We start from the raw sequence: 20,411 nt of genomic DNA on the forward strand, positions 1-20,411 counted from the left end.
TAAGTGGGGGGAGCCCTTGGTTTATAGATAGATAAACAGACAATTTTTTTTATATATAAAATGTAAGATAAGAACGTGATATAATGTAGTAAAGTAGAAATAGATTAGAAAACCCGGTCAGAAAACAAGCATTGGTCCTTGATGGGGGGTGAAACATAAACAACTCTAATCTAGAATATCATAGTCTGACACCGAAATATTTATATATTTTATACCGATTAGGACAATTTTTAATTATATAAATAGGTCCGACAGGAGTGATAACAAGATAAGCTCGTGGACCTGACGTACACAACACACACACCGGCTGTACGACCAATCAGAGTTCGCCAACTGTTGTTGCAACAGGAGGGACACGCGAGCCATCGAACAACTATCAGTACTGGCGGTGTTAAAATCCGTGTGGTAATGGGAGTAGCTTTTACTACTGGAACACCTGTTGTACTGTGATAAAAGTTAACAGCTAGGTGCTGTCGGTAAGCAAACAAATACTTCTTTTGGTTTAGATTGGATTTGACTTAGCGACTTGTGTCAATTCTTTCTGCTAAGAGAATTTTAATGAAAATTATTGGTATGTTCTTAGGTGTATAAATGGATGGAATACCTTTAGCATTATATGATCATTTATTTGTGGGTAAATTAATTTTTATTTGATGTTGTTTTTGGGCGTTTATAGGTATATGATATGCTGAAGTTAAACTAAGGAACTTGCTTGGAAAAGTCATAGATAGGTAGTGTCTATAAGTGACGTGAATTGTCACTAAATTTTTTATTTTTGCTTGCAAGGCATGCAGTTACTAAAGATTACTAAAAAAGAACGGCACATAGTGAACGTGTATGTTTTGGGATGCTGTGACCCTAAGCCTAAGGCTGTGGTGTTTATAATAGGGTTTCAGAGGTTATTCACCTCCAATTCTTTGCTTTGCTCTTACTAGGTATGTTTCTTCACGAATTATGATAACATTGAGAGAAAATAGGGTTTGTCCCAATATGCAAACCCAGAGAAATTAGGGGGTCAATTTATAGTTTCACCCAACCATAGAATTTGATGTGACTTATGTGTTTCTGGTGAGAAATGTTGTGATATGAACGATGGTGTACATTATTTCCGTCACAAATGTGTACTTTTGAAGTAATTAAGTATTGAAGTTATGCACTTATGCGTACATCTCCCGAACGATGTGAGGGCACATGTTGGAAATCTAGGTTTTTGGGTGGGGAAGACTAATAAATGGAGTAATGCGCATTGCAAAACAGGTATGAAATGAAGACGACTTAAGAAACGCATAAAAAACCAAAAATATCCCATTTCGGCGGGTACTGTGTGCGGCGCCATGTTTGTTTACTAATGATTGTAAGTATTTGTGATTATAACCGCTAGATTTAGGGAAGTCGCTCGCGCAAGGGTTGGTAACTAAATTAACCTAACCTAACCTAACAGAGGTAACGTTAGTTTACGGTTAGGTAGTCTTGCTTGGCTGTAGTGGACTTCGCTAAATGCAGCTGATCTAGTGAGACATTTTTCGAATTGTTGGGAAAAACAAACATGGCTGCTCATGTTAGGCGGGACTCCGGCCCTAAAATGTGATTTTTTTTTTTTTTTTTTTTTTCCCTTTTCATTTTATACCTGTTTTGCAATGCGCATTAATCCATTTAATAGTCTTCCCCACCCAAAAACCCCGATTTCCCACACTTATGCGTTTGGGAGACGTACGCATAAGTGCATAATTTAAATACTTAATTACTTCAAAAGTACGCATTTGTGACGGAAATGATGTACACCATCGTTCAAATCACAACATTTCTCACCAGAAACACACAAGCCACATATCAAATTCTATGGTTGGGTGAAACTATAAATTGTCCAATGGTTCTGTTCTATTTATATGCAAACCCTTTTTATATTTCCATTTGTGTTTGAAAGGTTTTCTCCTGTGGAATGGCTAGGATGGTTAGGAGCTATTGGACATTAGAAGTTTCATGGTGATTGTCTGTGCTTACTGAAACTAATAAAACGCAATGCTTTTACTTTTAAAAATTATGAATTTTGTACATCCCTCTACCTAAGGGTTCATGTTTGTGTCAAGGTTTTGTCCAAGTTCAGGTTACTGTGTACAGGTCCGAGTACCCAGACATTTTTACTTCCAAGTCTTTACTTTTTATGAATGTCCCCTGTGGGGCTACAGGGAGAAGGATGCCTAGTCCTAATCCCCGTTTTGTTTTTGTTGCCTTTGTTGTATTTTCCCCCCACCACAGGGGATTTCTCCCCATCTCTTTTCTGCATGAGGGGACAGAGGGGGTTGCTGATTTAATGAAGTGGCCTTGCTGTGGATGTGCTGTGTCTTGTGACACTGCCTCTGACCCAGGGCAGTGGGCAAGATGCAGGGATGACCCATCATCCAGGAGGAGCCAAGAAAAGAGGGAGGGAAGATGGAGGTGAGTGGGGTGTGATAGGTATGGAATGGGTGAGTGGTTTTTGTGCCTGTTTTTTGGGCTACCTCCCATACAAAGGGGGGAAAAGAGCCGGTATTCAGTTTTGTACCTGGATGCAATATAGCAATAGAAAATTAAATAATTTTGTGAATTATAATACATGAACGTAATATTCAATTTTCTTGGTGGAAATAAAGATAAAAAATACCTTGATACAAGCAAATGTACTAACGAATGAAGTCGCTTGCATAGGATCGGGATGCCATCTTCTCTGTCAAGTGTTTGTCGTCTGCCTGGTCTAGTTGAAATGTCAGTTACAAGGTGTATGGCCTCGGTACTTCTGGCAGTACCTTGTGGGGTACATATTCTTGAAGGAATGCTATGGAGCTGAAATCCATGCATTGCAAGAACCCTATATACCCCGCAATCTGAGTGATTGAACTCTCTCACGACGACAAAGATCCGGATGACCTATAAATTGCAGGTACCAATTTATTAAACACTGGTTAGGTTAGGTTAGACAAATTTATCATCCTTTCATTTCTTTGATGTCGGCATCTATCATAACAAACATGGCGTACCATTCATCCGGTGCGTCTTTGTTACAAAATCTGTTTTAGCAACTTTTTTAATTTCCACCAAGAAAATTGCATATTATGTTGATACATTATAATTTACAAAATAATTAATTTTCTATTGCTATATTGTGTCCAGATGCAAAACTGAACATTTACCAAAGAGCCTTTGGTATATGTATGTACTTCAAAGTCAATGTGAAAGCCCAAAGGGTTGAAATGTCTATTCTGAACAAAGACCTGACCTTAAGTTCTTTGTCACATCATATCCATATGTATCTTCACTTGAGATCAGATCTGGTATACATTTTTTCTCACCATCTATAAATTGATTCATTTGCAGGATTTTTTAGAAATGTTATGGAGAGCCAGGATTAGTACCCCAAACTTATAAACCATTGTTTACATGTTGCAGTATTTTCCTAATTGTAGTACGCAGGAAAGGAGCAATGCTTGTGGGGTTCTGTTTCCTACTTTTCAATAAATCATAGCTTCAAATTCATGTATGGTTCCAATTTGGGCTACATCCCTATTTTCCAGTTACCATATATAAATTTGAATTTGTTGTAGTGTGGACTATATTTTCTGAGCTCTATGGAAAACCTAATTTCATTACATCCCTTAGACTTTCTCAATTTGTTCTCGTGACCTTTAAAATCCTCCCGTGTATTGTGTTCAGTTGGCAAAATGTACGTGTATTCATCTATTTATGTAATATACATGTTCTTTTGGTCATTGTGCAATTAGAATCATGCAAATGGAAGATGGAGTATGTTCCCCCTAGAGTTACTAATACCATGTACAGGTACACCTCACCTTACGTCGTTAATTGGTTCCAGGAGACACGACGTAAGTCGAAAAACGACGCAAGTCGAATTTGCTTACAAGTAGGCTAGGTAGACCTGGTGTAGCCTAGGCTAAACTGCCAATAGCCATTTTTCAGTACTTTATTTTACTTTTGATTGCATTTTTTATTAAACAAGGTTAATAAAAATCTATTTTAAGTTTCCAAACAGAACATTTATTTATCATTTTGTAATAAAGTATAAAAAAGTACCTGTACTTATTCATCAATACGTACAATTTGCTGTACTTTATGAATGCATTGTCAATTACATACGGTGAATCAAAACAAAAAACAAATAAATAAAAACTAGTTTAAGCTTGCAATCATTTTGTAATAAGTGAAAAATTGAATAAAGTATTTTTAATTTACCAATGCAGTACATACATTGTCGATGTTTACGCGTTGCTATTTCGCGGTGCTGTACTCTATGAATGCATTGTCAATAACATATGGTAAAACAAAACAAAAAACAAAGAAATAAAAACTATTTCAAGCTTACATATAATCATATTGTAATAAGTGAAAAACTTTAATGTATTTTCAGTTTACCAAAACAGTAGATACAATATGTTGATGTTTACGTTGTAGACGTAGATGGCTGGGGATTGTCGACATCAACATCAGCTGATTCTCGTCGTTCGACACGTAAAAACTGGTCAAGAGTGCCTTGAACCGTCTTCTTGTTCTTTTCTTCAAGGATTAGATTATAAGGAGCAAAAGCTTCATAACAAGCCCCCATTATCTTGGAAAAGCGTTGAGCATTTGGATCCATATCCTCAAACATAGCAAGACCTTTTTCGATGTGTGCAAATGCTTCCTCCATTTTCTTAATGGTGAAGTGGCGTGGCTCAGATTCATCATCCTCTTCTTCTTCTTTCTTTTGTTGCTCCTGAAGTTCCATCAAATCCTTGTTCGTCAGTAACTCCTTGTCTTTTTCAAATAAATCTGTGAAATCCTCTTCCTCCAAATTCATATCCAGCTCTTTGCTCATTGTAACCAAATCTTTGTTGACAACAACAGTATCGAAGCCCTTAAACTCGTGCACAAATTGCGGGCATAGCTTTTTCCATACACCATTCATAGCAGTGCTCTGAACATCATTCTGCAACGTCTACGTCGTGGGACCACCCCCCAACCCCAAGAGTTGGGGGCCAATCAGCAGCAACTACCCCTGGCCATCAGCTCTACGCAGATGGCACCGATCCCCAAGGAGGAGCTACGCCTACCTGGGGGAGTACCACAATCCTTTTTTTTTTTTCCAACACACAATGTTACGTTTTTTCTGCACTGAGGGGTCATTTTCCGGCGATCACCCCTCTTCTTCTACTTTTAGCCGGAGATGTAGAGAGCAATCCTGGGCCCACCACAAAATACACATGCCCAACATGCTCTAAACCCATTACTTCGAGCAGACAGACAAAGGGCTCAGTTCAGTGCAATATGTGCAAAAACTGGGCCCACCTCACTTGTACAACACTTGCTGACACAAACCAATACACAAACACTTGGACATGTTCTACCTGCCCTCCAGTAACCCCAATCCCACCTCCCCAACCACAGCCAACACCCTTACCCACTCCCAATTTCCCTTTGCCCTTACCCCCGATTAGTACTCCCCTTCCTTTGTCCCCGATCTCTCCTTTCCCCCCCTCTGACCCAGATCCTACACCTTCCCCACTACCACCCCAACCTCAACCCCAAACGGCAACATACAACACATACAAAACACACAACATCAACATATTACAACACAACATTGACGGTATTAACACTAAAAAACATGAACTTGAACACTTTCTTAAACAACACAACATACACATTGCAATTCTACAAGAAACAAAATTAAGACACTCACACAAAACACCATCATTTCATAATTACACCACCATCAGACAAGACCGGACTGACGGCAATGGCGGTGGACTCATCACCCTGATCCACCATTCCATCTGTTTTGTGGACACAAGTGCCACAACCAAAATTCTCCTCCCTACCACAGATAACACAACAGAAACCCAATCCATTCGTATCCGCACAGGCAACAATTCAACACTAACAATAGTTAACATGTACATTCCCCCCCAATCATCCCCCACAGTTCCAAACACCTTCAGACCTCAACTCAGCCAACTAACCTCAATCCCCAACCTGATCATGGGTGGTGACTTCAACGCCAAGTCGTCTGCCTGGTTTGTCGACAACCCTGACACAGACAGAGGGCTTGATATACAGACTCAATTCGACTCATTGACTATCATGAACAACACGCATAATCATACACATATCCCATACCAAGCCCTCTACACTCCCTCCTCTCCTGATATCACCTTTTGCTCCCCCTGCCTAACCCCAACAACATCATGGAGAGTGGTCGGAGCCCTTGGTTCTGACCACCTTCCAATCATCATCACCACCAAAACAAGATGCACCCCAGCTGGCCACAGACACACTTACACCAATTACAAGAGAGCTAACTGGGAAGCCTTTAATGAAGAGACAGAACAACATTTTGAAACGCTTAACAGTACACCAATCACAAACATAAACAATGCTGTGCACGCTTTTAATACAATCATACAAAACGCAGACAAGAGATACATCCCTAGAGGCAACAGAAAATCACACAACCCCAACTTCACACCAGAAATCCAAGGCCTCATCAGACAACGTGACACACTTAAACACGATACCCCCACACCTATCCCTCAAAACATAGCAGACCAAATACAAACACTAAACACTGTGATTGCCAATAAAATACATGAACAAAAAACACAAAATTGGCAAAACTTTATCAATACACTTGATCACAAAACAAACACCAGCAAATTGTACAAAACACTCAACAGCATCACACTATCCAACACTAACACTACACGCTCTCACGCAGCAATAATCACAACAACAGATAATCTACCCTCAAACAGACAACAAGCAAACGCACTCATACGTCATTTTGCACAGACGAGCCATCTTACATCTCACCCTGACGACCGACACACCATTCGACGTAAGAAAGACTTCCCCACAGACTCAGACTATACACCCTTCATAGACAGTCAGACAAAACTCATAATGCATAGTCTCAAGCACTCATCTGCCTGTGGCCCTGATAACATAAGCAACATCCACCTAAAACACATTGGACCACAAGGTATACACGCACTCACAAACATTGCAAACTACAGCTATTCACACAACACTATACCCGACATCTGGAAGCATGGTAAAATAATCACCATTCCAAAACCGAACAAAGACCCAACAATCCCAACATCGCACCGCCCAATCACACTTCTCTGCACCCCCTCTAAAGTCATTGAACGCCTAATACTTAAACTTGTCACACCATATATTCCCCTTGCTGACTCACAACACGGTTTTAGGCCACTACACTCCACAAACACTCTTCTGACAAACCTCACACAAAGAATTTTAGATGGCATCAATTCAGATAGGCCCCACCACAGAACACTTCTTATAACATTGGACATTAGTAAAGCTTTTGATGCTATCCCCCGCCACAACCTAACAAATAAAATATATAACACAGACATGCACAATAACACCAAAAGATGGCTGGCCAATTATCTGGCAGGCAGGAATGCTCATGTGTCATATAATGGCCAATCATCGCACATCAGAAACATTAAGAACGGAGTACCACAGGGCTCAGTTCTATCCCCCACATTATTTAATCTATACATGCATGACTTACCCACGCCAGACACCTCAGAAATACAAATCTCTTCCTACGCAGACGACATAACAATCACATGCACACATCGTAACACAGACAAAGCTGCAGAAATAATCCAGCCTTACCTTGACACAATCAACACATGGTTCATCACAAACAGACTCAAAATAGCTCCAACCAAATCTACAGCAACACTTCTCACCAACTGGACAAAAGAACACAAATACATACCTCATCTCTACATCAACAACACACTAATACCACACACAAACACACCGAAAATTCTTGGTGTAACATACGATACATCCATGTCTTTCAAACAACACCTCACAAACATAAAAAACAAATGCACACCTAGACTTAACGCACTTAAGTCAATCACTGGAACAACATTTGGACAAAACAAAGAAACTAATATAACAATATACAAACAATGCATACGCTCAGTGATGAATTATGCGAGTCCTGCATGGGCTCCTAATCTCAGTGAGACACACCACAACACCCTTCAAATCATACAAAACAAAGCCCTAAAAACAATTACAGGCTGCACAAATACATCACCTACAGACCATTTACACCATGAAACAAAAGTCCTCAAAGTCAAGGACCACCTCGACATGAGAGGCACACAAACACTTGCTGCAGCCCACCACAAACACATCACACCCGCTACACTACATAGCAGAACACCCACACACACCAAGAAACATTAAAACTACACCCAAAGACCTTTATTACACACAGATACTCTCTTCTCTTCCTCCACAACCACCAAATACCAGCCTCCGGAAACATATTCATAATCATATCACTCACCGCTCCATTAACACACTGAAAGACAACACACTGCTGCATGCCAGACCCCCTGATATCCACCCTTCTGAATCCTCTCTCCCACGTAAGGACAGAGTCCACTTGGCCAGACTGCGATGCGGTCACCACCCAGCACTTCTAAGCTACCAGAAGAGGCTGGACGACCGTGTTGTGAACAGCTGCCCAGGATGTAACACTTCACCCCATACCATACAACACATAATGGAAGACTGCATTATACACAATCATGCACGCAAACAACACAACATACACTCTATAAAGGATTTGTGGGAAAACCCAGTTTCGGCTGTGGCCTTCCTTGGGGAGACGGGACTGCTCGGACAGACAGTCTAGGGAACGACAACAACAACAACATCATTCCATGCTGCTGCTACATTCTGTAAAGCTTTGTAGATGTCATATCCCTTCCAAAAGTCGTGAAGCTTGCCGTAGCGTACGCTTCATATAATAACGTTTGAAGATAGCAATTATCCCCTGATCCATTGGCTGGGGAATAGACGTAGTGTTTGGGGGGAGGAATATGACGGTAATGTTGGGGTGAAAATCTGCGATGTTTTGTGGGTGGCCAGGAGCATTATCTAAGATAAGTAAAACCTTAAAAGGAATCCCCTTCTCCTTACAATACTTCTGCTGCTGGGACAAAATTATTGAAAAACCAATCTTCGAAAATAACAACAGTGACCCAAGCTTTTGAGTTAGCCATCCATATAACAGGGAGAGATGCTTTGGGTATATTCTTCAGGGCACGGGGGTTGTGTGCATGATAAACAAACAGAGGCTTTAATTTAAAATCTCCTGCACAGTTACCTCCCAACATTATGGTCACACGTTTTTTTGAGACCTTGTAACCTGGAATCTTTTTCTCTTCCTTGGAAACAAATGAACGATCTGGTAATTTCTTCCAATATAATCCTGTTTCGTCTACATTGAAAATTTGCTCAGGAAGAAACCCGTTTTCTTCGATGATTTTCTTCAGTGTATCAGGAAATTCCGCTGCTGCTTGTTCATCAGCTGATGCGATTTCACCTTGTCTTTTAAGGAAGTGATAATTTCTCCTGTTTTTATATCTCATAAACCATCCAGGACTTGCTTTGAAATCTACATCTTTCTCATCTGGATATTTTTCCTTTAGGTCCTCAAACAAAGACAACGCTTTTTCCTGAATGAGCTCTTGACTAAGATTCGCATTCTGACAATTCCTCCTATCAACCCAAATCGAAAGAAGATTTTCCATTTCTTCAAATATCTTACCTCTTTTCTTGTTGATGATCGTGTTCTTCATCAATGGGGCTTCAGATGTGACGTGTTAAAATCTTGTCTTTATTATGCACAATCATTGATACAGTTGTCCGACTTGCTCCAAAACATCGTGCAATCGATACAACTTTTTCACCATTACAATGACGTTTTATCATCGCCATTTTCTCCTCCAGCGAAATAGCATGACGCTTAGCACTTTCACTAGAACTTTTCTTAGGAGGCATGGGGGCAAATATTACAGTTACAAGTGAATGTTAATGAGAAAATTGACAAAACTTCAGTAAACAGATAATAATCCAAAAGAATTGCGGGAGTCGAGACGCCGCTTACGGTAAATACGTATTGGAAGTACCGTTGCGATTTCATGTTCTAGTGGACTAGGCCATACTACTTTATGGTATATATTTTAGCAGTTACTGAATCTTTATATAATTTTACATGCTTTTATTCTTATTTATTGTAACATGAATTGCTTGAAACATTTTTTGGTGTTTATGCGATTCCATTATTGGCTGACTGACGTAAAGTCAAGTAAAACGACAACTTGAATTTTTTTCCATATTATGTTTGAAAACCGACGTATCTTCGAAAACGACGTAAGTTAAAACGACGTAAGTCAAAACGACGTAAATCGAGGTGTGCCTGTATTTGGGAATGGGATGAAACACCACCTATCATTTCACAAAAAGGAATTTATTTTGTAAATAAACACATTCTGCATTATGAATAATAAAGCACCATGGAGAGGGAAGGTAGGTGCTGTGGTGTGATGTGCTGGTGCAAACACTAGTAGAAAATTATGCGAGAGGTTATGTACCAAGCAGCTGCTTGATGGCACATGGATCACCAGTAAGCAGTTTGATAATGTGGTTGACCCAGAGTGCATAAGTGATTTGAAAAATGTAATTTGAAATAATTTCTTGTTACACAATACACTAAAGTGGAAATGTATCTAGAATACGTATAGATAGAGAAATTCCTGTATATATAACTTATCTTTGCCAGTAGAGGGGTCCTCGAGTTATGACAGTTTCATTACTTTGCATAGTCATAAACCTAATTTTCAGGGAGTGTTGCGTCGCTTTATAGAGTAGGTATTTTATATATATATATATATGCAAAATAACCACAGGAGAAAGGAAACTTGTAGACAGTAAGTACTTTCGTATATTACATCTTCAGACTAAATGACAGAGATACAGAGTAGGGTTTGAATATAAGTATCAGGTGGCGACTATAGGGGGGAAAGGAGGGAGACAATACAATGTGAGGAGGGGGGATGACCTTACCCCTATCGACCTGACCAACACATAAGGGTCAATCTGGCGGAAAGATCGCGGTGACCATTTGGGTTATCAATTTATCACATTTAAAATGACCATAGCTTAAGTTTATATTTTTGTCAAACGTGCCTGATATTAAGCAAGATTCTATTATATTTCTTTCTTGCAAGCTTTTTCCTTTAGCTAAAATTGTTGCCTTGACCAATCAATATGATGGTTGTATAATGATTTATGTTGGAATAACGCATTGTTTTCCTGGGCAGATCTCGCACTATATTTATGTTGGGAAATCCTTGTTTCCAAGTTTTTCCCAGTTTGTCCAATATAAAATTTATTACAATCTTGGCAAGGAATTTTATAGACCACACCATTGTTGTTAGGAGGGCTGTTCTTAATTAAAGTTTTCTTAATGGTGTGGTCATATAAGGCTACTGATATCCAATTTTTTGAGTAGGTTAACAATACTAAGGAAATTTTCATGAAAAGGAAGGACAAGTGTATTTAGTTGTTTATAGTTTCCTAGTTCTTGATTGCAAGCTTTGTGAAAGCGTTTCTTGGCGGTCTTGTGACATTGATTAAGAATATGAATAGGATATTTTAACGTTTCCCCAATATTCCGGATAGTTCTAAATTCTTCATCAATAAATTCAGGATCTGAAATCCTGTAAGCTCTCAAGTACATGGAAATAAAAACTGATCTTTTTACATTGATGTGGTGATTGGAATAAAAATGAACATAGGAAAGAATATTGGTAGGTTTTCTATAGACTTTAGTTTTCAGAGTACCATTATCTCTAATTATTTCAACATCTAAAAAGGGCAAACTGTTGTTATTTTCTATCTCAATAGTGAAGTTAATGGAGGGTACCAGTGAATTTAGATTAACAAGGAAATCATCAATGGAATGGTTATTAGGCCAGAAACACAAAACATCGTCTACATATCTGAACCAAATAACTTTTCCATCTTTAATAGTTGGTAATAAATACTTTTCAAAATATTCCATGTAGATGTTAGCTAAAACCGGTGAAAGAGGATTTCCCATAGCCATCCCGAAAGACGGGCATGGAATCAAAATTGTTGTGTATGGTGAGAGCGCCAGGAGTGACATCATCTTACTTTGACCTTTTCAAGAGTACTGATGCCCTGTCCACTGTCTTTGTGGGGTATGCTGGTGGGAGGAGTTGCCAAATATCTCCATAAACACAATTCTGTAGCAAAAAACAAAATAGCTATAGAAATGTTGACGCTATTTCAATACACTGAATGTTTTTTATACAATGGGGCTACCAGAGGTTGCCAATATTTTATCTTTTATGCTGTATAAAAAATGGAAATGAAATACAGTTGTATAACTTTGTATGAGTGTTGCCACCATCATAGAGATTTTTTTTTTAAATGCTTACCTACAATTCGATCATGTACCAGAATTTTTCAAATGATTGCTGGCGATGCTCCCTTCACTGTAGTTCGGAACTATACTAAGTGAGCACCTTCCATGGTGATTGATTTCCTTTTCTTCAATGCACTGCCATCAAAAAAGGTAGCCTTATGCTCCCCCCCCAAAAAAGAAAAAAAAAAAAATACAAACAAAAGTGATGCAAAATGGTTCACAAACCAGACTGACCAGCTTCTATAAATGAATAGGAATGATTTCTCATTTGTTAGTGTAAAGGTATTGGTTTGAACTCCAGTGATACCTGCATATGGTGGTCTTGCAAGATGGACAGCGAAGCCGCCCATTTTTAAAAACCCATCAACTCCCTAGTTTCCCTAAGGAAGTGGTGCAGTCCTGTGGGGCTGACACTTGGTCTCTGAACTGGGCCCAAGATTTCTCTTAACTTCAATTGTATTTCTTACACTTTTCCACACATGGATAGCAGACAACCAGCAACTGTGCTCCTCTTCCTACCACTGAGCCAGTGGTATAAAAACCATCCTACACTGATACAACACAGACAGCAGTCCCAAGTTTCTTCCCAGAGAGATCTATAAGAGGTTCTAAGGACCATTGCCAGCCACTGTGGGGCTGGAGGTCACTTAGTGAAACATGAGGCAAATGAGTGACTTCTGGTGACTCACTGGTTGTCAGAGGAAACAAGGTAATGAAGATTACTATGACCACAGCAGAGTGACATTATTGAAATGAAAACTATCTGTTATTATTTAGTATCAAACATGAATTATTGCTTCAAGTTTCATTGACTGGAAATCTGCAGTCCTGCATTGGCTGACAGTAGCCCTCAGGCCCTCCCATAGATTGTCTGTGAAGAAACTTTGGGCTGTTGTCTGTATTGTATTAGTGTTTTCCCTGATTTACAGTAGTAGAAGGGGATCAGTCACCAATTTCCAGATCTCTTTGTGAAAATGTGGTTGAAGTATAGTTGATGAGAGATGATTGGCCCAATTTGGAGACTGCTGCCCTCATGTTGCACCTCTAAGATGGTGTTGATGGGTTTTGAAGATGGGCAGGACAATGATTTTCTGATGACCATCTTGCAGGACCACAACTAGCAAATACCCATTACAGGTAAACGTCGACTTACGATGGCATTAGGTTTCGATAGAGCCATCGTAAGACGATTTCATCGTAAGTCGATCCCCAATTTGTGTATCACTGTTCCGTGGTCACTGTACCTAGCCTACCTGTATATTAACCACCAGAGATACTGAATATAGCCTATTAAACATGTACAGTAGTTTATTTAATTATTTTTATCCTTTTTACCATATTCAAACACTATAATATGTATTTTCAGTACGGACCTTAAATCTCGCGGGCAGCAGCCAATGCCAGCCGTACGACGTGACGTAATAATACTCGCATCATAAAATATAGTCACCGCTTATATCGATCGTTCTCTCTTTCACCCGCGAATTTTGAAAACCCCAGAGAATGGGATTTAGGGCACATTTGAGAGAATGTAAAAACACAGGGGCGACTACAATAAATATAATCAAGACGCCGATATGGCAGCGTCGTGAATCCACTTGCTCCTCATGACGCCTACGTGTGCGGCACCGTATGGAAGGGGTTAAATTATCATGTCGTCGTCGTCGTCGTCATCGTAAAGTCGAACAATCGTAAGTCGCGGCCATCGTAAGTCGACGTTTACCTGTATATTGGTTGTTTTGAAGGATTTTTTCTTACATTGTTTCTTTCCTTCTCATTCTTTCATTCATTTTTTCATTCTTTCTTACCTTTCTTTCCTTATTTCTGTCATCACTTGTGAACCCACCCCGAGGCGTTGCCAGTTACCTGAAGGCTGCAGGTGTCTTCCACGAGAGATTGGGTAGTGGGTTGATTGACCAACTTTTCTTTTCAGTCACAATGGTTCGGTGGGAAAGTGTGATGGTTGTGTTGGTGGCACTGGTTGCTTCAACAGTGGCTCTAAAGGAAGGAGAGTGTGAAGGTAATGCAAAAACTATCAAATAAGTTTATATAAAAATTATATTAATCATGTGGGAAAATTAAGTTCATATGAAATTAGTGGATATGTTACTTGTCGATATTCTCAATCTTGTGTAATCCATTTTATTACAGTTTGTGTAGATGTCATGAAAAAGTTTATAGAAACTCTTTCATCCAAAGAAAGAGAGAACCCATCTGTTATAGAGAAGAGATTCAAACAGAGATGTAAAGAGAGCAAAGGTTAGTAGCAAAGAAAGTTTGTTTGTACTGTATCATCTTTATTAAAAATTTCTATGCCTTAGGCCAGCATTTCTCAACCAGGGTTCTACGGAACCTTAAGGTTCCGCAAAAGGTTTTTGGCTACCCCCCTTACACGGGGGGTAGCCAAAAAGAAAAAGGCATAGAAACCCCTCCCACACATCCCATTCCCCATCCTTCCACCTCTGCCTTCCACACCTCTTTTATTAATCTTTCTTCACTAATTCTTACCATGTGTCTAAACCATCCCAATGCTCTTTCATCACTCCTATCTCCCAGCTCCCTTTCCACCCCTGTTCTCCTCACCTCCACATTTCTCACTGTAGCCTAGTAACCCCTATCATACTTCTCAGACATTTCATCTCAAACACATTCAAACTCTTTCTCTCTTCCTCTCTCATGTTCCATGTTTCTGCCCCGTACAGTGCTGTTGGCACAATTACTTCTTCATATAACCTTAGTATCCATTCCCATATGTCTATTTCTCATTACACTTTTTAATCCACCAAGGCATTTACTTGCTTCTCTCAATCTACATTCTACCTCCACCCCCACTCCTCCCTTTCCTGCCACATTCGCACCCAAGTATCTAAAACTATCCACTTCCTCCAGTCTCACTCCCTTAATGGGAACGACAACAACAACAACTACTACACTGAACAAGCTGATCCCTCTGAAACTACTACACTCACACTTGTCCCCCTTTCCCTTGTAAAGTGGAACTATACAGGCACTACTCCAGTCCTCCAGCATTCTACCCACTCGTAAACAAACATTAAATAACCTCACCAGCCAGTCCACCATAATTGTACCTCCTTTCTTCAGACATTCTGCATGGCATCCATCCAACCCAGGTGCCTTACCTGCTCTCATCATCTTAGCAGCTGTTTTCACTTCATCTTTCCCTATTTCTCCTCCATTTTCCTCACTCATCACAGTCATTTTCTTAGCGCTTCCCACCGCAACTACCTTTCCCTCCCTATCCTCCTTCACATTTAGCAACTCCCTAAAATACTCTGGCCACCATCCTCTCACTGCCTTCTCTTCCATTATCATCTCTCCATCTACACCTTTTACCTTTTCTACTTGATTCGCCCCCTCTTCCTCTCTTAATTTCTTTCCAAAACATCTTTTTATTACTTGCAAAATTTGTCATATTCTTACCCCATTTCACATCTGCTCTTCTCTTTGCTTCCTTTATTTTATGCTTAACCTCTTCACTCTGGGGCACATCGCACGTCTGGCAGCATTAGCTGCCCGACTTGCGATGTGTCATAATAATCGCATTATAAAAAATAGTGCTCAATCGTTCGTTCTCTTTCACCTGTGAATTTTGATAACCATAGAAAATATGATGAAGCCAGTTTAGAGAGAATGGAGGTTACGTAGGTACGACTACAATAAATATAATCAAGACGCCGACGTCGGCATCATCGCGTAACCACTTGCTCCTCATGACGCCTACGTAGGCGTCACTGTATGGAAGGGGTTAACTTCCCTTCTATTTACTTTGTACCTCTCATATGATTCCCTTGTCCTAATTTGTAGCCAATCTACGAATGCCTGCTTCTTCTCTTCTACACCCTTCTTTGCTTCCTCATCCCACCACTTGCTACCCTTCCTTCTATTTCCTCCCTTTCTCCTTGTCCCATACACCATCTTTGCACACCTTTTGACTCCCTCCCTGAACCATCCCTATACCTCCTTCACTCCCTCCCACTCCTCTCTCAGCTTCTTCTTATACTCCTCCTTTTCTTTCTCATTTAAGCATTTCACTCTAAGTACCTCCCTACCTTTTGCAATTTTCCTCTTTCTCCACCTATTCTCCACTCTCAATTTACCTTCCACAAAAAATTATCTGATTCCCCCACTCTCTCCCCTTAGAACATGTACATCCTTAACTCCTCCTACCATACTCCTGGTCACCACTATATAGTCCATTAACGCTCTATCTGCCACCCCTCCGTCCACCACCCTCTCCCATGTGTACTTATGCTTGACTTTCTTCTTAAACACTGTATTTGCTATCATCAACTCTTTCAAGACACATCTCCACCATCAATTCTCCACTACGGTTTCTTACCTGGAACTCTGCACTTCCCAACTCTGTCTATTGGTTCATTTCCTACCCTAGCATTAAGGTCTCCCAATACAACTACATCAACATTTCTCCCTAATCCATCTATGCACTCATTTATATCTACTCAAAAAGCCTCTTTTCTCTACGCTCTTCTCACTACCAGGCCCATACGCACTTACAAAAACCCACATCTCCCTTCCCAGCTTCACCTTCATCCACATCAACCTTGATGAAACCTCCTTCCACTCCACTACTACTAAAAGTGGCATAATTTGTCTGTGAACAGAGTTTTCCTCTATCACAGACAAAATGATGTGTGGCTCTGGTCCATAAGGGTGCCCCATATAGACCCTAAAGTATCAGCTGCATACTACTTTGCCACAATAACATGCAGCCAATACCCCAGACTGTCGGTTATGCAAAGATGGCAGAATCCTGTGCTTGCAGAAAATTTTTAATGATAGGAATTTAGTTCATAATGATTATTAGAAATGTAGAGTTTGTCATGTGTATTTTTCTGTACAATCAACAATTACCCAATGCTTGGTATTGAAAATGACAGATTGGTTACTGAAAGTGAATGTTGGTCATGCAATTGCTGCCATCAGGTAATACTTAAATACATTCTTCCAGGAAAGGAGAACAGACTATGTTATTACTTAGGCGGATTAGAGGAGTCGGCAACAGGAATCCTGGGAGAGATGTCAAAGCCATTATCATGGGGCATGCCAGCTGACAAAGTTTGTGAGAAGCTCAAGAAAAAAGACGCACAAATCTGTGAACTCCGTTATGGTAAGTATTAATTTTTGCAAATTCTCTAGCTGATTGACTCTGCATTACATGGGTGAGAGGTTAAGGGTAGAGGTGGTTTTAGGCAGCCTGGTAGAGAGTTTATAGTAAGGGCATACTACAGTAAATTCCTAGCTTCAAAAGAAATCCTTTGCAAGGAGGCACACACTCCCTGAAAGGGTGGGTGGTTAGGATGTTAAACTGAAATTTTTTTAAAAATTTTGTTGTATCATATTTAATAAATCAGTGAAAACCATTCCTTCTTCCCCAAACAGAAAAGCAAATTGACCTCAACACTGTCGACCTGAAGAAGCTCAAAGTGAGAGATTTGAAGAAGATCCTAAATGATTGGGATGAGACATGTGATGACTGCTTAGAAAAAACTGACTACATCAAGCAGATTGAAAGGTTGAAACCCAAATATATGCGTGAGGGCCTTTAAAGTGTGGATGAACTAGGAACATAGAATAAGACATTTTAGGAAAAATGGCCGTTGAATCTGCCAACCAAAGGTCTTTAACTACCCCCCTGTGTGACTATTTATTTCTTGTTTAGTGAGGGATATTGTTTACAGTTTAAATGACAAAGTTTGCCAGTGTTAGATTTACAGAAGAATACCTCTGTTAAGAGGTTGTATTGCAATTTTGGTACGAGTATTAAAGAATTTTCAGCAGTTTACCAGTAACGGGGCAAGGCTACAAAATATAAGTGCAAAACATAAGACTGTAGATACATCAGAGAACAAAAGCCTCTGTCCATTGTCAAATTTCCATGGGTTTGATCTACTGAATATCCATAGTTGATTTTTCAATAAAACATAAAAATTTTCTTTTGTTTTATATTTCCAAATGAACATTTTTCTGTCCCATATTATAGATCAAGGTAGGGTTTTGGTTTTCATTCCCTACCACAAATCCCATTTCAACATCTTGCAGCCCCATCTCCCATCTCTTACCTAAGAACAGGGAGACACAGTAAGCTACCTCCTTATAAGGGGAAAAAACCCTTGGCATAAAGATAGGAAGACTGAATCCCATTTCAAGGTTTTACAGTCCCCTCCAGCCTCTTTTTTCAAAGAAGAGGGAGACTAGATTTTGAAAAGGGATTTGAAAATGAGCTAAAGAGAAACCTACCATTAGCTTGCCACATTCAAGTGGTGTCCCTGAATGGTGCCAAAATTGAGGAACTGACTGGGGCTGACAATGTATTGTCACTATCTCTACCACTTGAAATAATTCTTCCAACAACCATTATCCTCCGATGATGGTGGGGGCAGTTACTGGCAATTTTGGGAATCCCTTACAACCCACATGGTAGTTGTATACCCAGTGGTCACTCTGTGCTAGGATAGGGAATAACACATTTTGCAGCAGCCTACATGACTGAGCTGCCATATTAAGGATCCACTCTTCTCACCTCACATGTGGAATAGGCTGCAAAAGGTACCCCAAATACAGCATGGTCAATCAATCTGTCCATTGTCCCAGGTTTCTTAGAAACGCACAGGTCTCAGGTTGGCTCTGGCAACTGGGCAAGTCTATAGATCACTTATGGAAAAGGTATTGTGTTGGTGTCTTGGGATTGTTGGTGTGAGGCAGTGTAGAATGTGGTGATCAGTGTCCTCTGTGTGGTGGTTACATTGTGGGCAGGTTGAGTCTTGGAGTTGGTGTCTTGAATGTTAGTGTGGTTCTTACTTTTCTTGAAAGGAATTTTCAGTTTGACTAATGTCTGGGAGTGGATTTGGTGAAGTGTTGAGATTAGTGGTCTGTCTTCAAGAGCTCATTCAGTGATCTGGGTGTGAATGTTTGTGTGCTGTGGGAGGTAGGTTGTATATGTTTGAGTAGTAAGCTACTGTTTTTGAAAGTTCAGCTGTGAGTGAGTGATGTAATGAGATGGTTGAAGGTTCTATCATAGAACCCTGTACCTGTCATTTTCATAATATTCTGGTGATGATTTCAGTTTTTGAGTGTAGGTGTCCTGTTAGGGTGATTGTGGTGCATCTTATTACTCTGCTTTTTGTATTGTTTGTAAAGTGTGTTTTGCTGGTTGCTGGAAACTGCTTGGGAAGCATATTCAAGTGTGGGTCTTGTGAATTGTTTGGAAACAGTAATTAAAGTTCCCATTTGTTGTCTAAAATTATTGCTCAAGGAGTTTTAGCATGATTGTTTTGTTGTTTTTCAATGTTAGATCATTGGCATATGGGCTGAAGATCATACATACATTTATATACCAAGACTTTTTCCCCTTACAAGGGAGGTAGCCAAAAAGGAAAGGCATAAAACCATTCCCACCCATTCCATCCCTGAATACACTCCACACCCCTCCACCCTCCCTCTTATCTTAGCACCTCCTGGATGACAGGTCATCCCTGCACCTTGTCCACTGCCTTGGGTCAGAAGCAGTGTCGCAAGACACAGCACATCCACAGCAAGGCTGCTTCATTAAATCGGCGACCCCCACTCTCCGTCCCCCCATGCATAAAAGGAGAAGACGAGGAGAAATCCCTTCGGGCTGCGTCAAATTTTGCTCACACATACTACCTCACCGCCCATCCCACCTCATGCATCACAACATCATCCATATACAACCATTCTTCATTCACCCATCTTCTGTCCTCTCCCGTCCTTCCTCAACAGATATTTCCCTCTTCCCCAAAGCCCCCTTCACCCCATCCATCCACCTCATCCTAGGACGTCCCCTCATGTTCACTCCCTCCACATCTGCCTTCCATACCTCTTTTACTAGTCTTTCTTCACTCATTCTTTCCATGTGTCCAAACCATCCTAATACTCTTTCATCAACCCTATCTCTCAACTCCCTTTCCACCCCCGTTCTCCTCGTTACCTCCTCATTTCTCACTCTATCTAGCCTAGTAACCCCCATCATACTTCTCAGACACCTCATCTCAAACACATTCAAACTCCTTCTCTCTTCCTC

General features: G+C 40.2%; 1 protein-coding gene across 1 annotated transcript; it reads left to right on the forward strand.

The window, feature by feature from the left end:
- Window positions 1–307: 307 nt before the first annotated feature.
- On the forward strand, window positions 308–18,301 carry Manf (mesencephalic astrocyte-derived neurotrophic factor). Its single transcript, XM_076188356.1, has 5 exons — window positions 308–476; window positions 14,262–14,348; window positions 14,480–14,587; window positions 17,319–17,477; window positions 17,750–18,301. The coding sequence occupies exons 2-5, from the start codon at window positions 14,267–14,269 to the stop codon at window positions 17,914–17,916; spliced, it is 516 nt and encodes a 171-aa protein (XP_076044471.1). The 5' UTR covers window positions 308–476; window positions 14,262–14,266; the 3' UTR covers window positions 17,917–18,301.
- The last annotated feature ends 2,110 nt before the right edge of the window (window positions 18,302–20,411 follow it).

This window comes from Oratosquilla oratoria, chromosome 1 (assembly GCF_046742065.1).
Source record: "Oratosquilla oratoria isolate Oo_2021 chromosome 1, ASM4674206v1, whole genome shotgun sequence".
Classification (NCBI taxonomy): domain Eukaryota; kingdom Metazoa; phylum Arthropoda; class Malacostraca; order Stomatopoda; family Squillidae; genus Oratosquilla; species Oratosquilla oratoria.

Excerpts from the sequence above, each read along its gene's own strand:
- Manf (XM_076188356.1), top strand. The coding sequence starts at position 14,267 with ATGGTTCGGTGGGAAAGTGTGATGGTTGTGTTGGTGGCACTGGTTGCT. Across the intron at positions 14,349-14,479 it reads AAAGGAAGGAGAGTGTGAAG|TTTGTGTAGATGTCATGAAA; the intron begins GTAATGCAAAAA and ends ATTTTATTACAG. Across the intron at positions 14,588-17,318 it reads GAGATGTAAAGAGAGCAAAG|GAAAGGAGAACAGACTATGT; the intron begins GTTAGTAGCAAA and ends ACATTCTTCCAG.